Here is a 22,931-nt window from a genome sequence, read left to right as displayed (position 1 = left end):
GTAGCTCCAAAATTCAGTGTCCTAATCTATAAAAAACAAAATAGGAATTTTACATGGGACATAAATCTCCTCATATATTGTCTAGCTCTAAAAAGGCTATTTTCCTTCCTACTTATCAGGAAAAGATTCCTAAGCAAAGCCTGGTTTTTGCTGGGAAACACCAGTCTAACTAAATAGGGCAGGTAGGAAAATAGTGAGTCCTAAAGCAGGGGAAGAAATTTATTTTATAAAAGTTCAAATAAGGGCCTCCCTAGTGGTGTAGGGGTTAAAGACAGCACTATCAAGCTATCACCAGACACTGCAGCACAAGTCCCAACCCCGGCCTGCCAGGGAGAAACCCACATGGTACAGCAGACCTCTCCTGCCTCGCCCCCTGCTCCCCTCAGCACTGTATTTCAGTAGATCTGCCTGTTCTATTCCCCACTCTGTCTCTGGTGAATCCCCTCGCCCCCTACACCTCTGGCTTACACTCCAGTTCTTGTATGCATAAATAAATAAATCTTTAAAAAAAAGTTCAAATAATTATAAAGGAATAATCTGGGAATTTGAGATGGTTCTGGAAGGATGGGTAAAATTTCAACAAAGCAGAAATTGATAAAACAATGGATGTTGATGTGTAACTGCAGTCCAGATAGTAAAACAACTCATTCATTTATTCACATGCCCATTCATTGAGGAAATACTTGGATATACCAATATTTAGGCACAACTAGAAACAATGTAATTGTAGAGGAGAAGTTGACAGAAACTTCAGCCTCATGCAATACACATCCAGTGAAGCTAGTAACATTCAGTATTAGAGGAAATTAATTTACTAGACAACCGATAAGCCCTTGACATTTGGGGCTGGACAAGATGGGAACTTCAGAAAATCCAGAAGCATCAAGAAGTGATAGAATTTAATGTCAAAAGCATCTCCCTGCTAGTTACTACTAAATTTCTACAGAGAATTTTCAATTGAACTCTCTTTATTAAATCATATGCATCTAGCCACAAGCCTGCTGCTCTGAATGTGGAAGGATTGTACAAATTACAATGTCATTTTCAGAAGATTCATATCACAATCTCATTGACTGGTGAAGAAACACTTTAGCAAATTTTAATTGCACATATATTTCAGTAAGAAAAATCAATTTCTCAACATAATGAATGTTGATATATGTATCACTTAATATGAGATGCACACAATGCCCTTTCTTCATATCAAATTAACATTAAAAAAATCATTAAACCCTCCCTTTTAATGGAAACTTTTCTAGCTCTTGTTCTATGAATTGAGCTATAAATTATAAATTAGCCAATTCTAATTTATAAATTCTATAAATTAGCCAATAGTTGCAAACATGCTTTTGGAAACAATTGCTCAAAAAAAAAAAAAAGACTTTTTTGGTGTTTTTTAAAAACAACTGCTCAAACAAGCAAACAAACACCAAAGACAAACTCAATAGTAGGTACTGAGGTACTGTGCTAAGTACATTTCATTCTTAAAGGTCATCCAAAACATTATTTAAATATAAATATTTCTCCAACTTGTCACACAGTAACATTGCTGAAAAAAATAGCTATGTCCACTAAACATCAGATTAGAAGTCTAGGATGAAGCAAAGATTAATACTCCCATTTTCTCAATGAGAGAAGTGAAGCTCAGAAAATTATTTGTTTAAGGCCCCATAGGTGAATAAATATTCAAGCCTGAAGATTTAAGTAGAGTCATTTCTTCACTGAGTCATATTTCACTGCATGTAATAGAACTATTTCTAGCTCTTTTCAGCTTCCTTTTGCCAATATATTGCTTAAAAAAAGTAAGGTCTAACTATAGTAACATTCCTACCTTTGACTGGGATCCCTAATGGCAGTATCTGAGAATGCTCTTGTCTTATTTTTATTTTTAAAGATTTATTTTTCTTCATTTATTCATGCATACAAGAACTGGGGTGCTGACCAGAGGTGTGGGGGGTGAGAGGATTCACCAGAGACAGAGTGGGGAGCAGAACAGCTAGATCTACTGAAATACACTGCTGAGGGGAGCAGTGGGTGAGGCAGGAGAGGTCTGCTGCACCAGGTGGGTCAGCTCCCTGGCTGGGGATTGAACCCATGCTGCAGTGGCTGTGGAGAACTTCACAGTGCTGAGACTTAACCCCTTGTGCCACCAGGAAGGCTCACACAATCAGATTTTAAAAGAGGGCTTTGAGTAACACATTTTATCAAACATTAATTGCAAAGTACCATTCACAAGACACCATTTGGAGGCAAGCGATATTCCCTCCTGCTCCCACTCACTCCATCTTTGTACCTCTACCAGCTCTTCTGTGAAGGGTTCTTCTGAAACTGGCAAGGAAACTTGGAACAGCTATCAAAAAACATATCCAAACCACTCTTGAGCACCACACGTGAAAAATATATCCTGCTTCTGTAATCAAGGACGCTCATCAATTGCTGCTAATTTTAATACCAAGCACCTCTAATGATTAATGAAATCAATGGTGCTACATTCAAAACATGGAAGTATCTCATCGCCGCACAGGAGATAGTCTGAAAATTAGTATCCCCAACATCTAAATGGTTGTCACCACCCACAGAGATACCTCATTTGTGCTAGTTTCTCAATTATTGTGAAAATACTACCCTTATTCTCCTAGGAGTTTGTGATTCAGCATTGATTACCAACTGCCTGGGATTTGGTTTTCTCATAAAATGCATTTCCTCATATTTGAGAATAGTTGACATCAGTGAAATAGATATAGCAACCATCTGCTCCTGACTCAGGGCTCCTTCTTAAAGAACCTGCCTCTCCCCTCCCATTGGTTAGCCCCTACATACCACACAGTCCTGCCCATCTCCCCAAATCTGTCAGTAGCTGAAGCATGCCATAGGCAAGGGCGGGAGGGTGACAGTTTCTCTCTCTGGAGAATTTGTGCCAAGGGCAAGAATGCTGGACATGAACTTTGAGATTAGAATCTGACTTGGGGTAGATATAGTATTCATTGAATTAAAAAAAAAATTGTAGTGAAAAAGTCAAACAAAGGGAACCAAGATATGAAGAGAAGCAAAAAAGCAAAACAGTAGTATCCCCTTATCTGTTGTCTGCTCTCCAGGCTTTCAGTTCCCTTTAATCAATTGTAGTCCAAAAATATTAGGTATAATGAGATATTTCAAGAGAGAAAGAGAGAAAAGGAATATTTATAGAAATTTTATTAGTTATTGTTACAATTATTATATTTTATTATTAGTTATTATTGTTAATCTTTCCCTGTGCCTAATTTATAAATTAAACTTTATCATAGGTATGCATATATAGGAAAAAGACAGTACACATGGCATTCTGTGTGCACTATGTGCAGAGGGGTTCTTGGAAAGTATCCTGTGCATCAGGGGGAATTGGTGCATAATAAGAGAACAGTAAGATGAAGGAAAAACTTTTCATTGATTTTCTAACTCCCAGATCTCATTTCCCTCTCTTCCCTCTCTCCTATGAAGTCTGATTTAACTTCTTGCTTTTGATAAGCCCGATTCCTTCCAATGCATGTTACTTTTTCTCCTAAGCCAGTTTCAATGGTTTGCAGTTCTTTGCCACCCTACTGAGTGATCCCTGATAAATTCAGGATCAGAATGGATTCTCTTTTCCCCAAAATATAAGCTGAGCCAATGGAAATACCAGAGTGCAACAACTATTTGAAGAACATCTACAGTGTGTCTGTGTCAGAGACTTAAAACCCTCTCCCCAAAATCCCCTCTCTCCTTCTTCCTTAGTAACAGTTGTAGGTGGTATTAACATGCCCAACTAAAATCTACATCACTCAAGTTATTTTGCACATAGGTGCCAGGAGACACAAGGATAGCCAGTTTGTGTTCTACACTGGTCCAGAGTCTCCCAATGGTATTAACCTGCAGTTGCCAATAGCAGTAACATTTTAAATGTAGTTTCTGTAAATTACTTCCCTTCCCAGTTTAACTGCTCTACTCTCTCACCAATGTTTTCTGGGATTATCTCCTTAACAAACTTCTCTAATTCTTTTTTTAAAATATTTATTTATTCATGCATACAAGAACCGGGGTACAGGCCAGATGCGCAGGAGGGTGAGAGGATTCACCAGAGACAGAGCGGGGAACAGAACAGGCAGACTGACTGCAATTCACTGCTGAGGGGAGCAGCTGGTGAAGCATGAGAGGTCTGTCATGCCATGTGGGAATCTCCCCGGCCAGCCGGAATAGAACCCACACTGCAGAGGCTGCGGACAGCTTCACAGAGCTGTGCTCAACCTGCTGCACCACCAGGGAGGCCCTGAACTTCTCTAATTCTTATCTCAGAGTCTGCTATTGGGAAACTAAACAAAAAAGAATTGAACTTTCATGAGGCCACCCTTGGTCAATGGGGAATGGGAGCCAGCAGTTACTGTTTTGACCTTTTGTGCCCATGTGATATTGCTAGGATGTGTCACATGAGGCTGTTCAGGAAGCCCCATGATTTATGCAATGGTCTGCTGTAGGGATGATCAACTCCTAATGTGTCCTTGTATTGGTTTTGCCTCCTGTTCCACCCTCATTTCACATTCCTGTTCCCTCATCCTTGCTCCTTAGCATCACTGCCCATCTTTGATTTAGATTTTGCTTTCAGGGAAATCCAAACTAAGATACTGTATAACTAGGACATTTCGTTAATTCTCCAAAAGTTCATACTATCTGTGCGTGACTGAAATAGAAGGAGCAAGAGACACGTTGAATTGCACATTCCCAGGTCTTGCTCAAATGGCTAACACCACAATCTTGATGCACCTGCACTGCTGTTGATCTCTTAATCTGATTATCATTCTTATTTTTCTTAAAAGTACATTTGCATGCTAATGGCTCTGGTCATATGGCCACTGTCAAAATATTATCAGACTACCTTGCTAATCACAGACTAAATAAATGTCTCAGCATGACTTCTTGTTGATTAAGCCCTGAAGAAATTATTTAATTTCTCTGCCTCATATAATATTGAGCATTCTTTGCAGCTTTTAGTCTGCTTCCCAAAATGCACTGTCTTATTAAAAATAATAACTATTATTGTGGGATATTCTTATCCTAGCAAATCAATTCAAACTTTTTTTTTTTTTCTTTTTTTTTTTTTTTTTTATAGAGGCATGTTTTATTTATTTATTTATTTGTTTGTTTGTTTTGTTTATACATGCACTGGGTACAGTCAGAAGCGTCGGAGGGTGAGAGAATTCACCAGAGCCAGAGCGGGGAGCAGAGCAGGCAGAAGGACCGAAGTACACTGCTGAGGGGAGCAGCGGGTGGCAGGAGAGGTCTGCGCGCCATGTGGGACCCTCCTCCAGTGGCCGGGGAGCAGCCAGGGATCGAACCGGCGCCGCGGAGGCCGCGGGCAGCTTCGCAACCCAGCGCTCAACCGCTGCGCCACCGGGGAGGCCCTCAATTCAAACTTTTACAACTGTCAGCTTCCTTCAAATTGGGATACATAGAAAAGGGCTATTAGCTTGTTTTATCTATTTATTTTAAAGTATAAAATCGATGTATAAATGTATAAAAGCATAAAATTGAAGTATAAATATATAAACATGGAAATAGATAAAATATACAAAAAGCAGATAAAATTGATAATTGGGGTTCAGTATATTTCTAGAAAAAACTCACTGCTGTGAATACTTACAACACTTAATTGTAAAAACTAATGTTTTAAAGAACCGAGTCACTTCACAGTGGACATTTTCCACCTCATAGTAGCCAGTCCCTACCTGGGGCCTGTTATTTGCTGGAGTTGAGCACATTCCTCTTGTACACCAGATGACTGGCTTAATTCTCTACACTTATGCCCCAAATGGTGAGCTATTTAAAAACCATGAGCTATTTAAATTTAAATATGTTATAAATAAATAAGGTTAAAAATTCAGTTCTTCAGTTTCTGAAGAGCTCAATAGCCAGGCATAGCTAGTGACTACAATTTAGGTTAAAGATGATGTAGAATATTTCCATTATTGCAGAATGTTTATTGGACAGTCCTATTGCAGATAAATATTCAGGATATTCCCTCATTGAGATTCATTTATTCATTGAACCCTTAAGCCACAAACAACTAAAGTGGATTTTTAAGAACAGAATTAATTTTTGCGATTATACTGGTTGATTAAGAAGTTAATTCTACTCAATGCATTATGCTGTACCCCGAGCTGTATTACTTTGCATTTTCTCTTACCCTCCAGTGTTAATATGAACCACTGCCTCCATTGCCATTCAAGTTTTGGCTCAGGACACAGTCTCCATATTTTTAAACTTCCTGGATGGCTAGTGAAAAAAAAAATCAGCAATAAGGCAAAGGGGACCTTTTGATTCATTGATTAGATCATTTCAAAAACCAAGCTAGGATTAATGTCTGAAGAGCAAAATTCCCATTCACCCATCACACAATGGCTCCTGAGAACCTTTCATGCCAGAAGAACTAGGCTAGGTCCTTATGGTACAGAGACAAAGCCCCCAGGGTGCCAGGATGCAGTGATGCAGAGGGAACAACTGGGATACTGGGAGCCATATCCAGAATTTAGCCACGCTATGTTTAGTCTGCAATTCTCACAATGCTTGAAAAGTGGAATACAGCTCCAGTATTTAAACCTCCCAAGATTAGCACCCAAATCCTTATTTCTGTTTTCTAAAGAGAAGTGGAAATATCAACATACTGGGCCTATGTTCCTGCTCAGCCACAACGGATGGTATCAGAAGCAGCTACTCCATAGGCAGAAGTCCCTATTGCCGTGCGCCAACACCTCCCGGCACCAGTGTTGCCACTAATGGTGGTCTGCTTCCTGCTTCCTCAAACATAATCTGCCTTGCCCCTAGCAGACCCTATGTATATCTGGCCCCACCATTTACCAGCCAGTCGGCCTTGGGCAGGTTACCCAGGTTCTTCAAAGGCAGGCTATAGGAGAAGAAACTCAGTGTCTCCCAAAACAGATCAATGAAACAAAAGATTTACAAGTTGAATATCATTGTACTTTCACAAGCAGATGGAAGTAAAGAGTGGCAAGGAAATTACTGGCAAACAGAAAAAGCAGGGAGCATTTAATTCTCTGGTTATTTCTAAGCAATCTCCATCATTTGCCTGGAAAACTGTGGTTCTGATTTATTCAAATAAAATTAGATCAATTCAAATTCATTTATTGTTCTACCAAGAACTCGTCTAAGAAAAAAACTTGAAAAATAAAGTACTTGCCTTTAGCCAGTGGGGAATGGTAGTCACAAGGTTAGAGAATGGCCAAAAGTTAAAACAAAGAGAACTTAAGATTTTGCTCTGACTACCCATAACAGAATTCACCACCAAACTACGACATACAAGTTGGCCCAGTCAAACTACCACCTTTGTAAAGTTTGCCCTAACAGGTACCAGTTATCAGGCTAAAAGGTTAGACTTAACCCATAGGCTTCACCTTTCTTCATTCAGGGTCAAGGATGGCAGGTCTGTTGGCTAGGATGGTCTTTGCACATGGATCACAAAGTTTCTGGGAGAGAATCAGAATTTCTCTCTTCCTCCACTACTGCTAGGATAAGCACATAGACACATATATTCCAGGATATTTTGGAAGCATAGAAGAGCTGGCTTCAAATCTCAGTTCTTCCATTATCAACCATAGATGCTTAAACATAACTTATTTTTCTAAGCCTTGAATTCCTTGCCTAATCAGGGTGCAAATAATGCTGAATTCTAAACAGTTGTTAGAATTCAATGATATAAGATGTAGAAAGCACTTAGCACAGGGCCTTGAGCTTAGTAACTATATAATGAATGCTAACAACTGTTATTTCAATTCTCAGAGAGACCAGGGTGGCCCAAAATAGCCACACGTGAGGTAGAGGCAGTGCATATCCATAATGTTATCTCTGTTAATAGCAAATGTGGTCAGGAACGATTCAAGAAAGAGAGGGAATGTCCTTGGCATCAGGCAGCTGCTGAGTTTATTTAACTGACAGGCATTCTTTTTTTTTTTTTTTTTTTTTTAGGGCTTAAGCTTAAGCAGTCATTTTTTTTAAAGATCTTTTTATTTATGCATACAAGAACTGGGGTACAGGCCAGAGGTTCAGGGAGGTGAGAGGATTCACCCAGAGGCAGAGTAGGGAACAGAACAGGCAGACTGACCGCTGAGTGGAGCATTGGGTGAGACAGGAGAGGTCTGCTGTGCCATGTGGGTAGTTCAAACTGGTGCAGCAGAGGCTGTAGATAGCTTCACAGTGCTGTGCTTAACCTCTTGTTCCACCAGGGAGGCCCGAATTGACAGGCATTCTATAGTCATGAGCCAGATATGCCCCAGGATTCCTCAGACAGTGCAGTAAAAAATGCAAACTGGTCCAACCACTATGGAGAGCTGTGTGGAGATTATTGGTCCAACCACTATGGAGAGCTGTGTGGAGATTTCTGGACCTACTAAACATAGATCTTCCATATGATCCAGCAATTCCACTCCTAGGTATTTACCCAAAGGACACAGAAACATCAATTCCAAAGAACACCTGCACCCCTATGTTTGTAGCAGCACTGTTTACAATAGCTAAGCTTTGGAAACAACCCAAATGCCCAAAAATAGATGACTGGATCAAGAAGATGTGGTACATATACACCATGGAATATTACTCAGCATTCAAAACAGATAAACACATGCAATTTGCAGCAACATGGATGGCGCTGGAAGGGATCATGCTCAGTGAAATAAGCCAGAAAGAAAAAGAAAAATACCGGATGGTCTCACTCATAGCAGGAATCTAGAAAACTTAAATAAGGGACCAGGAAAAAAGAATAACAATAAGAAAGAAAATATCAAAATCAACAAACAACTATGAACCAGAGACACTCTATGGGAGGTGGGGGACGGGGAAAGGAGGGCTTGGGGTCAAAATAAGGGGGTTGTAATTGTAAGGGGAATATAAAAATAAAATTTAAATAATAAAAAAATGGAAAAAGGAAAAAAAAGCCCTACACTCTGTGTTACACACACACACACACAAATTATTAATGTTCCAAGTGTCTCAAATCCAAAAAAGGTACTCTATAAATGTAAACATGAGTCACTACATACATATATATGAGCTTCACATTTCAGAAAGGTACTGACTATAGAATAATACTAAAGAGTATCATTTTAAGTAAAATAATAATGCTACTTTTGAAAGTAAATTTAATATGTAATGGAAATAAGCTGAAAATAGAATTTTAAATTTTTATATATTATGAAAGATTTATAACAAGTGTGATTATCTTTGCATTCTAAAACTTACATAAATCTATTCCTAAATAATGATTCAAATAAAGGAAGGCCCAGTATTTGCTTTTGTACTCAAGTCAGAGCATACAGCATGCTCGATAATTTCCTAACGGTGGAGTAGTACAATGACCTAGAAAGATTAAGGCAGCAGCTTATATAAAAGTCCACGTGAACAGCATCATGAGTTTGGCAGCCTCAACTATTGCTTTACAAATCTATTTTGTGCACTAAAATATTTCCAAATGAAAGTAAGAACATAAACAATCTAATAAAAAATGTGCAATCTCATTGCAAATTAAATAAGTACATATTCAATCAGGATTTAATTCTCATCTATGAAACTGGAAAAACATTTAACTGATAATATCCACACTGGTACTAGCTCATTGGAAGCTAATTTGGCAATTGTTTCAAATACCTTTAAAATCTATAATATTGTGAAACAAAAATTCTCCATCTACAAACTGCCTAAATAATAATAGAGGTGCAGTAACCATTTGTCTTTCCGGAGGGTTCTTTGCAAGTTTAAAAACAATATGATATACATTTGAAAACTAGTTAAATTAGAGATTAGATAATTAATTTCCAGGATAGGCATAGAGTGTCAATATAGCCATCAAAGTTATGAAGAAAGATATTTTATCTAGTAGCATGAAAATACCCTCAGAATATATGAATGAGAACAAAAATAGATGACAAAATAGTACCTTTTCTAAGACTATTAGTTATGGAGTAAACTGTGTTTTCCCAGAATCATATATTGAAGCTTTTACTCCTAGTGCCACAGACTTTAATCTTATTTGGCAACAGGATCACTGCAGATATAATTAGTTAAGATAAAGTACTGAGTTGGGTGGACCCTAACGGAATATGATGGTGTCATATGAAAAAGGGAGAAATCTGGACACAGTTATACAGGGAAAGAATACCATATAAAGACAGGGGCAGAAACTGGAAAATTGGGGTGATATACCATGTACAAGCTAAGCAACACCAATTATTGTTAGTAAACCACCAGAAACTAGGGAAGAGATATGGAACAAATTCTCCCTCACCACCCTCTGAATCAACCAGCCATGTTCACATTTTGATCTGGGACTTATAGCCTCCAGAACTATGAAAATATTAATGTCTGTGGTTCACTCCCAGGTATGTTGTTATGGCAGCCCTAGTAATCTAAAATATCATTTTTGTAAGAAATTATAAGCCCTAAAACAAATACAGAGTAGTAAACCAACATTATCTCAATAAACATCACAGAAAAAAAAATGGTATCTGAACATAAAAATGTCTGAAAGTATATTTTTAAAAAAATTAACCTTAATTACATCTCAGGATACTGAATAATATTGCTTACTAATTTTGCTTATATCTTTGTGATTTTAAATTAATAAACACATTACTTATATATAAAGATGGCTCTAAATATCAAAATAATCCATCCCCCCAATACAAGTATACTCAGTATATTTGGATCACAGTGGGCATGGAAGAGGTAGGAAGTCACACAGATTTGATTTGAGATCCTGCCTCGGTTACTTATCAGTTCTGTAACTTTGGTCATTATAAGATCATTATAAGGTGTCAATGAACTTGCATATATAATGTAGGTACTACTGAAAAATACAGCCTGACATATAGCAAGAGATGATTAATTTAGTAGCGTGAACTCTCATTATTTCTGGGAGCTTTGTCCTTTTATAAAATAAAGAAGTCCACAGCTATTTAAAAAAATGAAATATTGCTATTTGTGGAAACATGAATAGAATTTGAGGTGAAGATGCTAAGTGAAGTAAGTCAGAAAGTGAAAGACAATTACCAGATAGTTTCACTCAGAAGTGGAATATATAACCAACGCAAACATATAGGCAAAACACAACAAAAATAACTCTAAGACTCTGTCAAAAATATGATTACCAAAGGGGAAGGGATGGGGGCTGAAGCACTGAGAAGAGGTAGAACTCAGTGGTGGGTGAGCAAAGCATATGCACATATCAAGTGCAAGGATGTGCTGTACAAATTACATAGTGTTGTAAATGAATGGTGTATCAACAAAATTTGATTGTGAAAATTAATAAACTAAAAAACAAAATGAAATAAAGAAGTATATTGTTCTTTTCAGACACCAGCTTCATAAATTCATGGTCACATTGTCAAAACCTGCAGACAATCTGGGTTTCCAACGTGTCTGGGACATTAATCTAGGTCTTGACAATCTAATCTAATCATTCTTTCCTTGCCAACTACAGCTGCCAAATTTTACTGTCCCAGTGGGAATTACTTGGGTTACATTGACCTGTTCTTTATGGTGTTGAGTACAAAGAACGTGTGTGTGTGTGTGTGTGTGTGTGAGAGAGAGAGAGAGAGAGAGAGAGAGAGAGAGAGAGAGAGAGAGAGAGAGAATGAGCATAGATGAGACAAGAAGAGAAAACAAGATTAAAGAAGACAAGAGAGAGAGAAGACATGAAGACATCAGGAATGTCTAGAGAAATAATAGAACCTTCAGAGTTTTCCAATTTATTCTTTCCATACATTGACAGTAAAAAGCATTTGAGAGAAAAGAAGGAAAGAAAATAGTATGTATTGAATGATTGCTACATGCCATCATTTTTTGCAAGTGCTATCTATTAATGAACACAATAATTCTGCCTATGAGTTATTATTTCTATACTTCTAAATGTGAAAGGCCCAGAGAGGTTAAGTAACATCTTCAAAGACACATAGCTTATCAGTGGTGAAACCCAGAGTGAAACCCAAGTATTCTTTCTGTTACCAAATGAGGGAAATGTAGTTGACTAAAGCCAGACATTAAAAACAAAACAAAAATCAGCTAGCAATTTCAAATAATTTTTAAAAAAATAAAAGTACAATATTTACACTTTACTTTTACCTTCTGTGCTAGGTAGTCCTTTCCCTAGAATAACTAGAATTCATTGCTACTAGCAATTTCACACATATTCTGATATTTAATCAATGAAGGATGTCTTTTAAAATACATTTAAAATTCATATCTGATAATCATGTTTTGCTTTTAAGTGCTTCATAAATAAAATCAGTAAGGTGACTTTAACAATAAAATGTTCTTATGTAGACTCTAGTAGATGATTATGAAATATGAAAATATGTTGTCCCCCTTCCTCCACAACTATAGTTGGTAGATGAACATTAAAGGCAACATATCAGGCATTGTTGTTAAAAGAACCCTTCCCTGAATACTCAAGCTTTAGTTTTCCAGATTTAGGGGCAGACCATATTTACTGAGTCTTCTGATGGGAACTTTCATACATATTTAGCTCATTTTACACCATTTTATTCCATAACTCTGTGTTATGGCTGTTATCTCCATTCTACACTTCAAGAAGTTGTGAGACAGGGAGATAAAAGTATTTCTCCAAGGTTCTTCAATCTATTAATTCATTTTCATGATTTAAACATCTTTGAAGTAGGTAAAAGCTCTAGGAACTTGAGGCTCGGTGAGGGTGATTTGCTCATGAAAGGTAAGATCTATGTTTGAACCTAAGCATGTATTAACTCCAAAGTCAAGGCACTCTTAAGTCATAATCATAGTCCCTGCTCATCCAACTACCTCTGTTTCCAGCTTAAACATCTCTCATGACCTCTATTCTTCACCCTGATCATGGTTTTGTGCCTTGTAATTTTCTGGTATTACTCTTTCTTCCATTCTAATCCTTCTACTTTGTCCATTTTTCTGGATCCCAGCTTTAGGAAGAATCTCAGGGGAAATGACAACTGTCTACCAGGTACAGACAATACCACCAGGGGAATTACAGGCATGAAAATTCATTTGGTAGACCAAATGGATATGTGAGCATTTGTTAAAGCCAAATTAGGTATGTCTTCTTATTTGGCACATAAATCTTTCAAAAATAACTAATCCAAAGCATGACAGCTCACTTACACACACACACACACACAAACACACCCACACACACTAGTAGGCATCATTCATTTTCTGTCCATGCAGCCATGATAGAATCTGTTTGACTTGATAATTTCAAAAGAAATTTGTTCATAGCTTTGCTAAATAATTTTTTTAAGATTTATTTATTTATTTATTTCTACAAGCACTGGGTACAGTCAGAAGCACGGGAGGGTGAGAGAATTCACCAGAGCCAGAACAGGGAACAGAACTGGCAGACCGATAAAATACATTGTTGAGGGGAGCAGCGGGCACGGCAGTAGAGGTCTGTCGCACCATGTGGGACCCTTGCTGGTGGCCGGGGCTCGAACTGGCGCTGCAGATGCGGCGGGCAGCTTCACAGCCCAGTGCTAAACCGCTGCGCCACCAGGGGAGGCCTGTTGCTAAATACGTGGATCCTTTCTGAAGTCTACAAAATTTTTATAGGCATATTTCAAAAACATATACCTAAATCTGAATTTCTTTATAACATGGATCAGTGAATAAAAATTTGTTAGGAAAGAAATTGAAGGTCAGTTCATTTTTTCATGGACTAAGTATTTTTGAGAAGTAAAAAGATGCCTGAGAATGTTTGGACATTCCTAGTTGTTAAATTTTGCTTTGTACTCTGGCAGCATGAGATAGTGACAGGGAAACTAAATCAGGAATGAGAAGACATGATTTTAAGAAGATATTCTATATATTGTCCCCTCTATTTTCATTAGGGGACTCATTTAAGTTTAACATATAGAAGTAATGAATGATCACCATTAATGGAATGCAAATCAGAAAAATGCTTAAAAACAGTCTGGCATCCAGTTGCCTTGATTCAAATCCTGGTTCTATCACATACTACTTGTATGAGTTTAGGGAAGTAGTTTTGATCTGTCCAGGCCTCAGTTTCCTCACCCAAAATATGGGGTGATTGTTTGTATATTCAAAGATAATTGTGAGACTAAATGAAATAATACATGTGAAGTGCTTATTTCTACATATTAGTATTAATACAATTTGTGTATACTTTATGATTATGTCACAATCAATGTTCTCCTCATGAAGAGATAATAACAGAAACAAAAGCAATATGACAATATTATATTGGGCAAACTATATTTATAGTGTGCCAGAAATTTTAGGAAAGTTTTCGTTGTATTTATAGTTCTCATATCAACATCTTTAACATCCTCTTCCCTCCATCACTCGTACGGAGCCTTAGTATTAACTAGACACCACCTTACTTAGCCCTTACAGCAGCCAAAAGATATGACTCCTATGAACTTCATTTAATGGCTGTGGACACTGAGGATCAGGACAAATATGCAATCTGCTCAGCATCCCACAACAGGAAAGAAGAGCCAGGATTCCAGCACACAGCTCATTCCAAAGCCCATGCTCCTCCAGTCCCAGGCTGCCTTCCAATTTTTTTTATAGTGGTTCTTGTGTGTCAACCAATTCCTCGCTTCCCCTTCCTCAAAAGAAGAGCACCTATCACCCCATGCAAGTCCATGATTCTTCTATGAGTAAAATTCAGTACAAAAAAAATTAAATTTGGATAGGGATAATAAATAAAAAACAAGAAATATATACATTAATGCCTTTCTGTTTTCTACCACATTAATAAATATAAAAATAATTAATGTTGTCTTCTGTCATAAGGGTTTGAACCTGATTAACCTATCAATATATGAAAAATGTATGATTTGGGGAATATGTTTTCATTCATAAGTGGACTATCTAATCACTACTCAAAAGCCCATCATTCCTTCCAGGAAGAAACTTTTCAACTCATGGGCAAGACAAAAGAAACTAAGGTAATGCTGTGTACTGAAGGGACAAAAGCACACCCCCTCAGATAACATAATCAGTGTGAATCCACCAAATGATCTCATCAGAATGAATTCCAGGAATTCAAATCCCAAAGATGTAACTTTTTTTCTTGAGAGAATTATACTTGCTAACTTAATGGAAGATGTACTGGTGAAAGGAATCATTTATGCTTTTTTTTTTTTTTTTTGGAATCATTTATGCTTTTACCAGATATGTATACCTCCTACCTTGCCTAATGTGCCCACCAATTGAAGAATGCCCACCCCAGTGTCCTAGTCTTGGGGGGTATGTTTTGAACCTCATGATCCTTTTAATTCAGTCCACAAGTGACAGGAGTTATGGTGGGCATTTGCCCCCTGAGCGGACAATTTATAGTGAGATATGGAGTTAAAATCCCTGTCAAATTGAAAAATCTTAGTAACCAATCACATTCCTCTCTTAGAATATTAGATTAGAATTACAGAAAGAATAAGCAAAACAAGAAACCAGAAAGGGAACACACAAAGGGTAGGACAGTGGCCAAGACACAGTCCTGGCAGCACGCCTGCTAAGGCAGTTCTACTCATTGCCAAAGAAATGAGACAGGGGCTTGTTTCAGCCCCCGGCCTCTATTGCAGTAAGAGTTCTTCTCTCCTACTACCTAGTGGGTATGTCTACAACTGTCCTCTTTCCTTGGCAGTTGAGTAAACCTGTGTGTGTTACTATCCTCCACAACCAAGACTAATAGCTAATCAATTGTTTTGATAGCCATCCTTTAAATTCCTCTTCACAATGGAGATTATGAAGGGAAATTTGCACCCCATTAGATGTGGTCTCAAGGACTCTTTTAATGTTCAATCTCTTTTTCCTTCCCTTATTTCCCCATATCCTTCAACCAATAATCATCAATACTAAGCACCTACTGTCTGGGTGTTTTGGTGGGATGTGTAATGACCCTGGAATTGTTCCTACCATGTCCAAAAACAGTGTTAGATACTTAGAATTACCCCAAAAGACAAGCATAAGATCCCTGCCCTCACTGAGCATTTAGTCTGTCCAAGGTGCTAGAATATGAACAAGTCACTAACTCACATGCTCTGAGAGGCTGGCTTCAAGCAGCTAGACTTCCCCATGTAGGGAGAAATGGAAATCACTCCCAAAAGAAGTGATTCTAAGCTGACACTTGAAGGGGCAAGAGGAATTTACCAGCTAAATGGGGTCGGGTGACATGAAAGAATGTTCTACATTCCCAAGAAAGGAAGCAGTTGACACTGGGCCCAAAACACCTAAGAAATGTAAAGTGTATACAGTGCAATAAACTGGCTTTCAGTACAAGATCTAAACAGGGTAAAGGTGAAATTCCCCTGATTTTTAAATGTATCAGTTTCAACTGGCAGCATCACTGTTTCTTACAGGTTCCAAAAAGACTGGGGCAAATAGTAGAGGGTAAACAGTGATTAAGGAAGACTCAACCCCCTTAGGGAGTAAAAATATGGCACCTACATTTTATGCCTTACCATACATTCTAGGGCAGTTATCTTATGCTGTTCAGAGTCACACAAATTGGAAAAAAAAAGTAATTTTTTATTGTCACCTATCATCATCATCATGGTCATAATTTATTTTTGGAGGACATCAAATCATTTACATATTTGAACTCACTTAAAATTTTTAACACTATGAGAAGTAGGCAAGAGATACTGACCCTATTATTCAGGTGAGAGAACTGAGGTTATCAAAGGAAGACTAATCTAATAGAATGAACAAAAATAATTGCAAATACAGCCAGAGTTAAATATATGCCCACAGAAGATGAAGAATCAAAAGGAAGGCGATAGTTCTGTATATGTAGTCCTTAGCAACTTTCTTTCTACAAATATTTCACTCTCTTTCTTACTAGCATCAAAGAAGGATGTGAACCTTTTTGGAAAGAGAGAAAACTAAGGTTGATATCTTTACTTGAGCGTGAGTCCAGATTTCTTCCCACATTCCTATCTGGAAGTCCCCCAAGAGCTAGGTGCACCTGAGTATTAGGGTGTAGTTAGTAAGTGCCTGTGGCTGACTCTATGTGTACCTTCTTCTAGAGAATTCAGCTGGATATACCCTGGAAATCTTTCAAGTGTAAGCAACCCTCTATGGATTATGATTTGAGAAAGATTAGGAAAATTTTCTTCCCACATCTCAACAGCAACAAAATACTCCAAAGGCCAAGTGGTGACTGCAATTCTTTCATTAGGCCTTCCATACTGGCCTCCCTGCACTGTTCTTAAAATTTGGATATTTCAAAGAGCAAGTTTCAGGAGTATCACCACTGCTAGGGTAAAAGTAACTGGGCAGCATGAGGCCCCTTATATTAAAGAATTGAAGAAGAGGCTCAAGCAAATCCAAAAGCAGATTTCCTACTTCAGAGTTTTGACCAGATTCTAACTTACAAGAACCTAATCATAATGTTTTTACCCTGTGATGGACTTTCACTTTCTCTTTTCACCATCACCACATCCTCATCATCATAATTATTTGTTGTGCACTTCTTTCCCCAGCGATGTGCAAGGTGGTTTACTTGAATTAAATTAATTTATTATAGTAACCCTCCAATGTAGGAACCATTTTATAGATGAGGCAATATGAAGCTTAGTGAAGCTAAATAACTTTTCCAAGAACACCAAGCTAATGAAGAATAAAATTAGGATTCAAATCTATAAGAAATATCTTTGTTTTGTTATCTTAATTAACTGAGCAAAGAATTAAGAAATGAATCCATTAGCACACTGGGGAGTAGTTTTTTATGAAAATTGTATTTACTGATTTATACTTCCAATTGCATATGATTTATGTCGCTGAGAGGCTAGAAAGTTTTAATTATATTACTGTGGCTTTGAAATTACATCAGACCTTCAATGGCAGATTGCTGCTCGTAATTTAAATGCTGTATATTATATTTTCCTCTCTTGTTATACTTAAAAGAGTTGCACTCATGCATACAGATATTATAAGAAAACAGAAAAAAAAGATTATAAAATGAGACTAAATCACTGGCTTTACAATCAAAATCTTTTTCTACATTATTTAATTGAAAAGATACTGATTTTTAATTAGAGCCTACTCTATCTTGGTTAATTAATAGCCAACAGAAAATAAAATGAGTATAAAATGACAACTGTTACCTGTTGAATTAGTCTCTAAATAAAAATAATCCTTGTTATTTCCAGAAAAGACCTCAGGTGCATAGCAGGTGAGAAAAACACTGAAAAATAGGAAAGCTCATGCCTTTTAAAGTTTCTTTAAGGACTGGAGGTGAGATATGGCAGGTGCATGCCACATTGAAAAGCAGAAGAGGGTAGCATTTTAGAAAATACAGTTTGGAGTGAGGCTGCTCAAATCTTGGCTTTGCCATTTCCTATAATTTGTCCTTGATGAGTTAGTTATCATTCCTGCGCTGCATAGTGAAATGGAAATGTGAGAGTCATGCAGATTAAGCAGGATGATGTATGGAAAGCAATGAAATGCAGTGCCCCAAGGAAGCCTACAAGACAAAGGTGGATATTGTTACTTCTGTCACTGGGGATTAAAATGGTGGCTATTGGAATGGCATGGTATAGTAATTAATATGTTTTACTCTGTTATTATCAATAACAAATGATTATAAATGTCTTTAATATCAAGTAAGCAGTATGATGTTTGCCTTGAAAACACAGCTCAGAACTGAGATACAGAATGAGGATTATCTAAATACTAAAGTCTCCATTTAAATCAAGGATACCTATATTTCACAGATCAGACACACTGCATCTGTGAATTAGCTGGTTTCCTTTGGAAGGACAGAAAGGAAAGGCAGAATGGAGATTGGAAGTTCAGGAGTTGTAATAGAAATGGTTTAGCAAAGTTGGAGATGGATATAAAAAATAAGAATTAGAGGAAACAGGCAAGTTGACATAGAAGCTAATCCTAGAGGGACAGAATCTGGACCTGCACCATTGTGTTAAAGAACTATGTCAGCCAACCAAATCTCATTTGGGGGAGTTGAAGTCCTTTAATGCTCTTCAATAATTCTGGTCCCCACATTTCCATTATACATAAATCCACAGGTACAAACCCAGAGCCTGGTAAATAGTTGAGAAAAGAAATAATTTTCCTAACAATTTTTTTAAAAAGACAGGAAAAACAGACAAGTACCAACTTCTACTGGCAAACTACTAACGTAGAAAGATATGGCTGATGAATCAGTGGAAGTCAGGATTATACCAATTTAGTTTTTCAGAGTAAATCTGAGAAGTAGGATAAATTCATTGTATTTTACCATTTCCAAATGATGGCTTAATAGATTGGCTGGCCCTATTTTACCATCAGGTTATAAAAGAAACAGCCCACTGAATTTCATGCTATGTTCTAAATTTCTGTTTTGACTAGAAAGAGAGTAGTAAAAAGTCCTCTGACCTCATTGGAGTAGAGATTAGGGATTTGGAAGTTTTCCTCAAAGTCTGAAATTGGCTAAAGCTTGCCCCTGAAGGCTTGACTTTTATATGTTATTTAGACTTTAAGTCAACTGTTTCTACAAGCCTTTTCTAAGCAAAGAACATATAAAGTGCATTTCCCACTCCCTTGAATAAAGTTTTAATGTGTAGATTTAAGAGAATGAAAATGACTTGTGTACACTTAATTTTATCACATACAAAGAACAAAACATGCTTTTTTCATAATTTTATCAAACAAAATTGAGCTCCAGGTCAAGCATGTTACCTCCGCTCAATTTTATTAATGATAGTAAATTTCATAACATATGTGAATCATACTTTAGCCATTTTCCTCTTCATGGTTTGCAATTATGTATAGCTCTTTCTTCTATAAATGATATAGCAGTAAGTAGCCCGCAATATATCTTCACATACTTTTATTTCTACAGCATAAATACTAAAAAAAATAGAAATGTAGTTTAAAGACTTTAAAGGCTAGCAACTTTAAGTCTGTTTTACCATAAAACAGAAGTACTTTTAGTGCTCTCTCTCATTATTGATGTATACCTTTTTTGCAGACCTCTCATTGTTTACCAAGTACCACGAAAGGCACTAGGAGGAAATACAGAGACAAATTTCCTGTCATCTAAGAGATCATACTCTTCTCACTGTCACTCTCTCTTGGAGAAAATGATACCTCAGAGTAGCTCTTCACCTCTGTATGGACACAAAGTATATTTTCTCTCCTTTCCTCCACTACTTTAAATTTTCTTAGCAACCAACCCTCTTCTACCTCTGTGCTCAGGTCTCTCTATTTTAGCTCTTTCAAATAGTTGCTCAACTAGCTTATCTGACTTTTTGGGTTTTTGTTCATCCACCATTCTATTTAACAAATAAGAGCCTAATAATTGATTTACAAGTGAAAGGTCTTCCTTCATAAAGCCTTAGAAGCCTAAAGAGAGAGCGGACAGAGTACAAATATTTTTCAATGTAATGACTTTTCTCCTATTCCTTCTCTTACCTTCTTTCTTACACACACACACACACATCAAGAAAAAAAGAATTATAATGTAGTGTGGAAAAAGTTTCACAAATGAATGATAAATAAAATGTCATAGAAGCCCAAAAGAATGGGTGAATCATTCATTCTGGGGTAGAGGAGCGGGAAGGTTAACTATTAGAGAAATCTTCGTTGAGAGGTAAACTATAATCTAAGGAGATAATCTTCTAGGCTTGGGGTGTGAGGGTTTTCCATACAGTATAAACAGAACAAGGTAAAAAGTGCTTCTGAAGTTAGGAGGGACCTAGTGTAGCTTAGGGTGATGGTTCTCCAGATTTAATGTGCCCAATAATAATCCAGGGAGCTTGCTTAAAATGCAGATTTATGGGCACTCCTCCCAATAATTTGTTGGTAAAAAATCTGCATTATAAACAAATGAATCCAGGTTAACTACACTTTGAAATAGACCAGTAGAAGCTGTGTGTTGAGCAATGACATGAAATAATGTTGCTACAGAATCTAATACAAACTAATAATTCAGGTAAGCAACAAAGTGAGACAATGAAAAATGATGTCAGGTTTTTGAATTTTGGCTTTTTGACAATGGCTTGACAATGTAGTGATTATTTTGATCAAAAACACCTTTTCACCAAAACTGTCTATTGAATGGCTGAATGAAGGGATGTGGATAAAATTCTGAGAAAGCCACCTGAACTGTGAGCATTACTAGATTAGTTTAACTTGACTGTAAGAACACCAGTTTTAGACTAGTCATTCCAGAACCACACACTCGAGTCTTCCAAATGCTGTCTTGACGTATGTCACGCTGATAACTTTTATGCAATTCTACCAAAAGGCAAATGAGATCTTCCTGCAGATCATCCATGTACACATGCACCACAGTTATGATGCCAAAGCCAGATACTAGTCCTTGGAGCTGAGATCTGGGAGGTCAGAACAGCTCTTACATAATTTCCCAGCGACTCAGTGGCGGGGCCTGTGATTAATGCTACATGATGGCTCTGAACTTTCTGTTCAGTCGGTTAGCTTGCTTTGCAGCGCTCCTAGCAAGAAAGAACGTGTGACCCACAGATTTCACTCTGAATACCCATCATCCAAGCCAACTACGCTCACATCACTCTTTGGCCCCTGAGAACTGTTTCCAAGCCTCACTCCGTCAAGAGACAAGTTACCATAGGGCTGTCAGCATGTCTTGAAGGAGGGGACAAAACAGAGTAATACAACTTCCTACAGCCCAGTTGTTCAGGAAACCTACACAGAGGCTGGGGGTTCTTTTGGAAAAAAAAATCAGAGGAGCTCTTGGAGGAGTGGCCCCAGCAGAGAAACCGAAGTAGAAGGAAGGAGTCGAGCTCTCTGCACGGCATCTTTCGCAGCCTGGCAGCGTCTCGGTGGCTGGAGTTCCAGTAGAACAGTTGCCCAGTGCTCCCAGCACCCCAGGCCAGGAGAAGCGCTGCCCGTACTGACCAACTTTCCGAGCTCGGCCAAGTCCTGCCAGCTACTCCGCTCAGCCCGCGCGCCTCTGCAGCACTCACCCCGCGCGAGCGCAGGTGAGGAGCCAAGCCCACCCCAGCTCCTCCGTCTGCTGCCTCCCCACCTCCTTACCACCGCCCCGGCGCGTTGGCCAGAGCAAGGTGAGGTGACACTCGCCTAAGCGCCAGCAATATTTCGTCCACACTCCCACCTCCACGCGGGGTCCCTCCATCCAGCCGGCGCCAGGCCCGGGGAGCACCTGGTTTGTGGGGAGGACTGAAGTCAGAGGATCGAATCCCGGGCTCAGAGCAGAAACGAGCAGGGGGCGCCTCTCGCCCCCACCTGCCCTCACCTGAGGGTTTGCTGCCTGGATCCCCTCCCCGCACACTCAGGCTACTCACCAATTCCAGGGCTCGGAGGAAGGCAAGGGGCTCCTTCAGCGCTCGGAAGGAGCCTGCAGAGGCCAGCTTTGGACCAACAAGAGAAAAAGAAAGCGTGAGCAAGGGGCTGGGGGCGCCCTTCCGTAGCCCCGGCAGCCGCCCAGCCAGGTTCTGTCCTACCTGACTCACAGGGTCCATAGCTCACCGTCGCTCGGGCTTCTCACCTAGGGGTGCCCCTTAAAAAATGAAGTTCGAGCTTCACCAGCGTCCTCGCCCTCAGGGGCAGACGCTGCCTTCAGGGAAAGTCCGAGGCGCGAGGCCCGGAAGCCCCCGGGCGCGAGCAGGGGCCCTGGGCGAGCCGGGTGCCCCGCGCCGGCTCCGAACGCTCTGCGCGCCGCCAAGCTGCCTGCGCGCGGCCGGCCCAGCGGATCCCGCCCCGGGGTGCGGAGGGAAGGGGCGGGCTGGGGGAGACGCGGCCGGGAGGGGGCCGCCCAGCCGCCAGGGGAGGCTGCCATTGGCCGGCTGCGAGCTCCTGAGGGGAGGGCGAGAGGTGGGCGAGGCAGGAGCCGCGGGCATTGGTGCCCGCTCCGCGCGCGCGGGTGTCCTCAGGCCCCGGGCAAACTTTGGGTCTCGGGGCTG

The 22,931-nt window shown here is 39.0% G+C and overlaps 1 protein-coding gene across 1 annotated transcript in view; it reads right to left on the bottom strand.

The window, feature by feature from the left end:
- SYNPR (synaptoporin) overlaps window positions 1-22,658 on the bottom strand; it is a 315,247-nt gene extending 292,589 nt beyond the window's left edge. Inside the window, exons 1-2 of the mRNA XM_037492124.2 lie at window positions 22,473-22,658; window positions 22,314-22,379 (exon numbers count right to left, since the gene is read on the bottom strand). Coding sequence (XP_037348021.2) covers window positions 22,314-22,379; window positions 22,473-22,490 — 84 coding nt within the window. The 5' untranslated portion in view covers window positions 22,491-22,658. The remainder of the gene's footprint in view (window positions 1-22,313; window positions 22,380-22,472) is intronic.
- Window positions 22,659-22,931: the final 273 nt, after the last annotated feature.

This window comes from Talpa occidentalis, unplaced genomic scaffold, assembly GCF_014898055.3.
Source record: "Talpa occidentalis isolate TD23 unplaced genomic scaffold, MPIMG_talOcc4v2.1 talOcc4.10, whole genome shotgun sequence".
NCBI classification, from domain to species: domain Eukaryota; kingdom Metazoa; phylum Chordata; class Mammalia; order Eulipotyphla; family Talpidae; genus Talpa; species Talpa occidentalis.
This window is presented reverse-complemented; position numbering and strand designations above follow the sequence as displayed.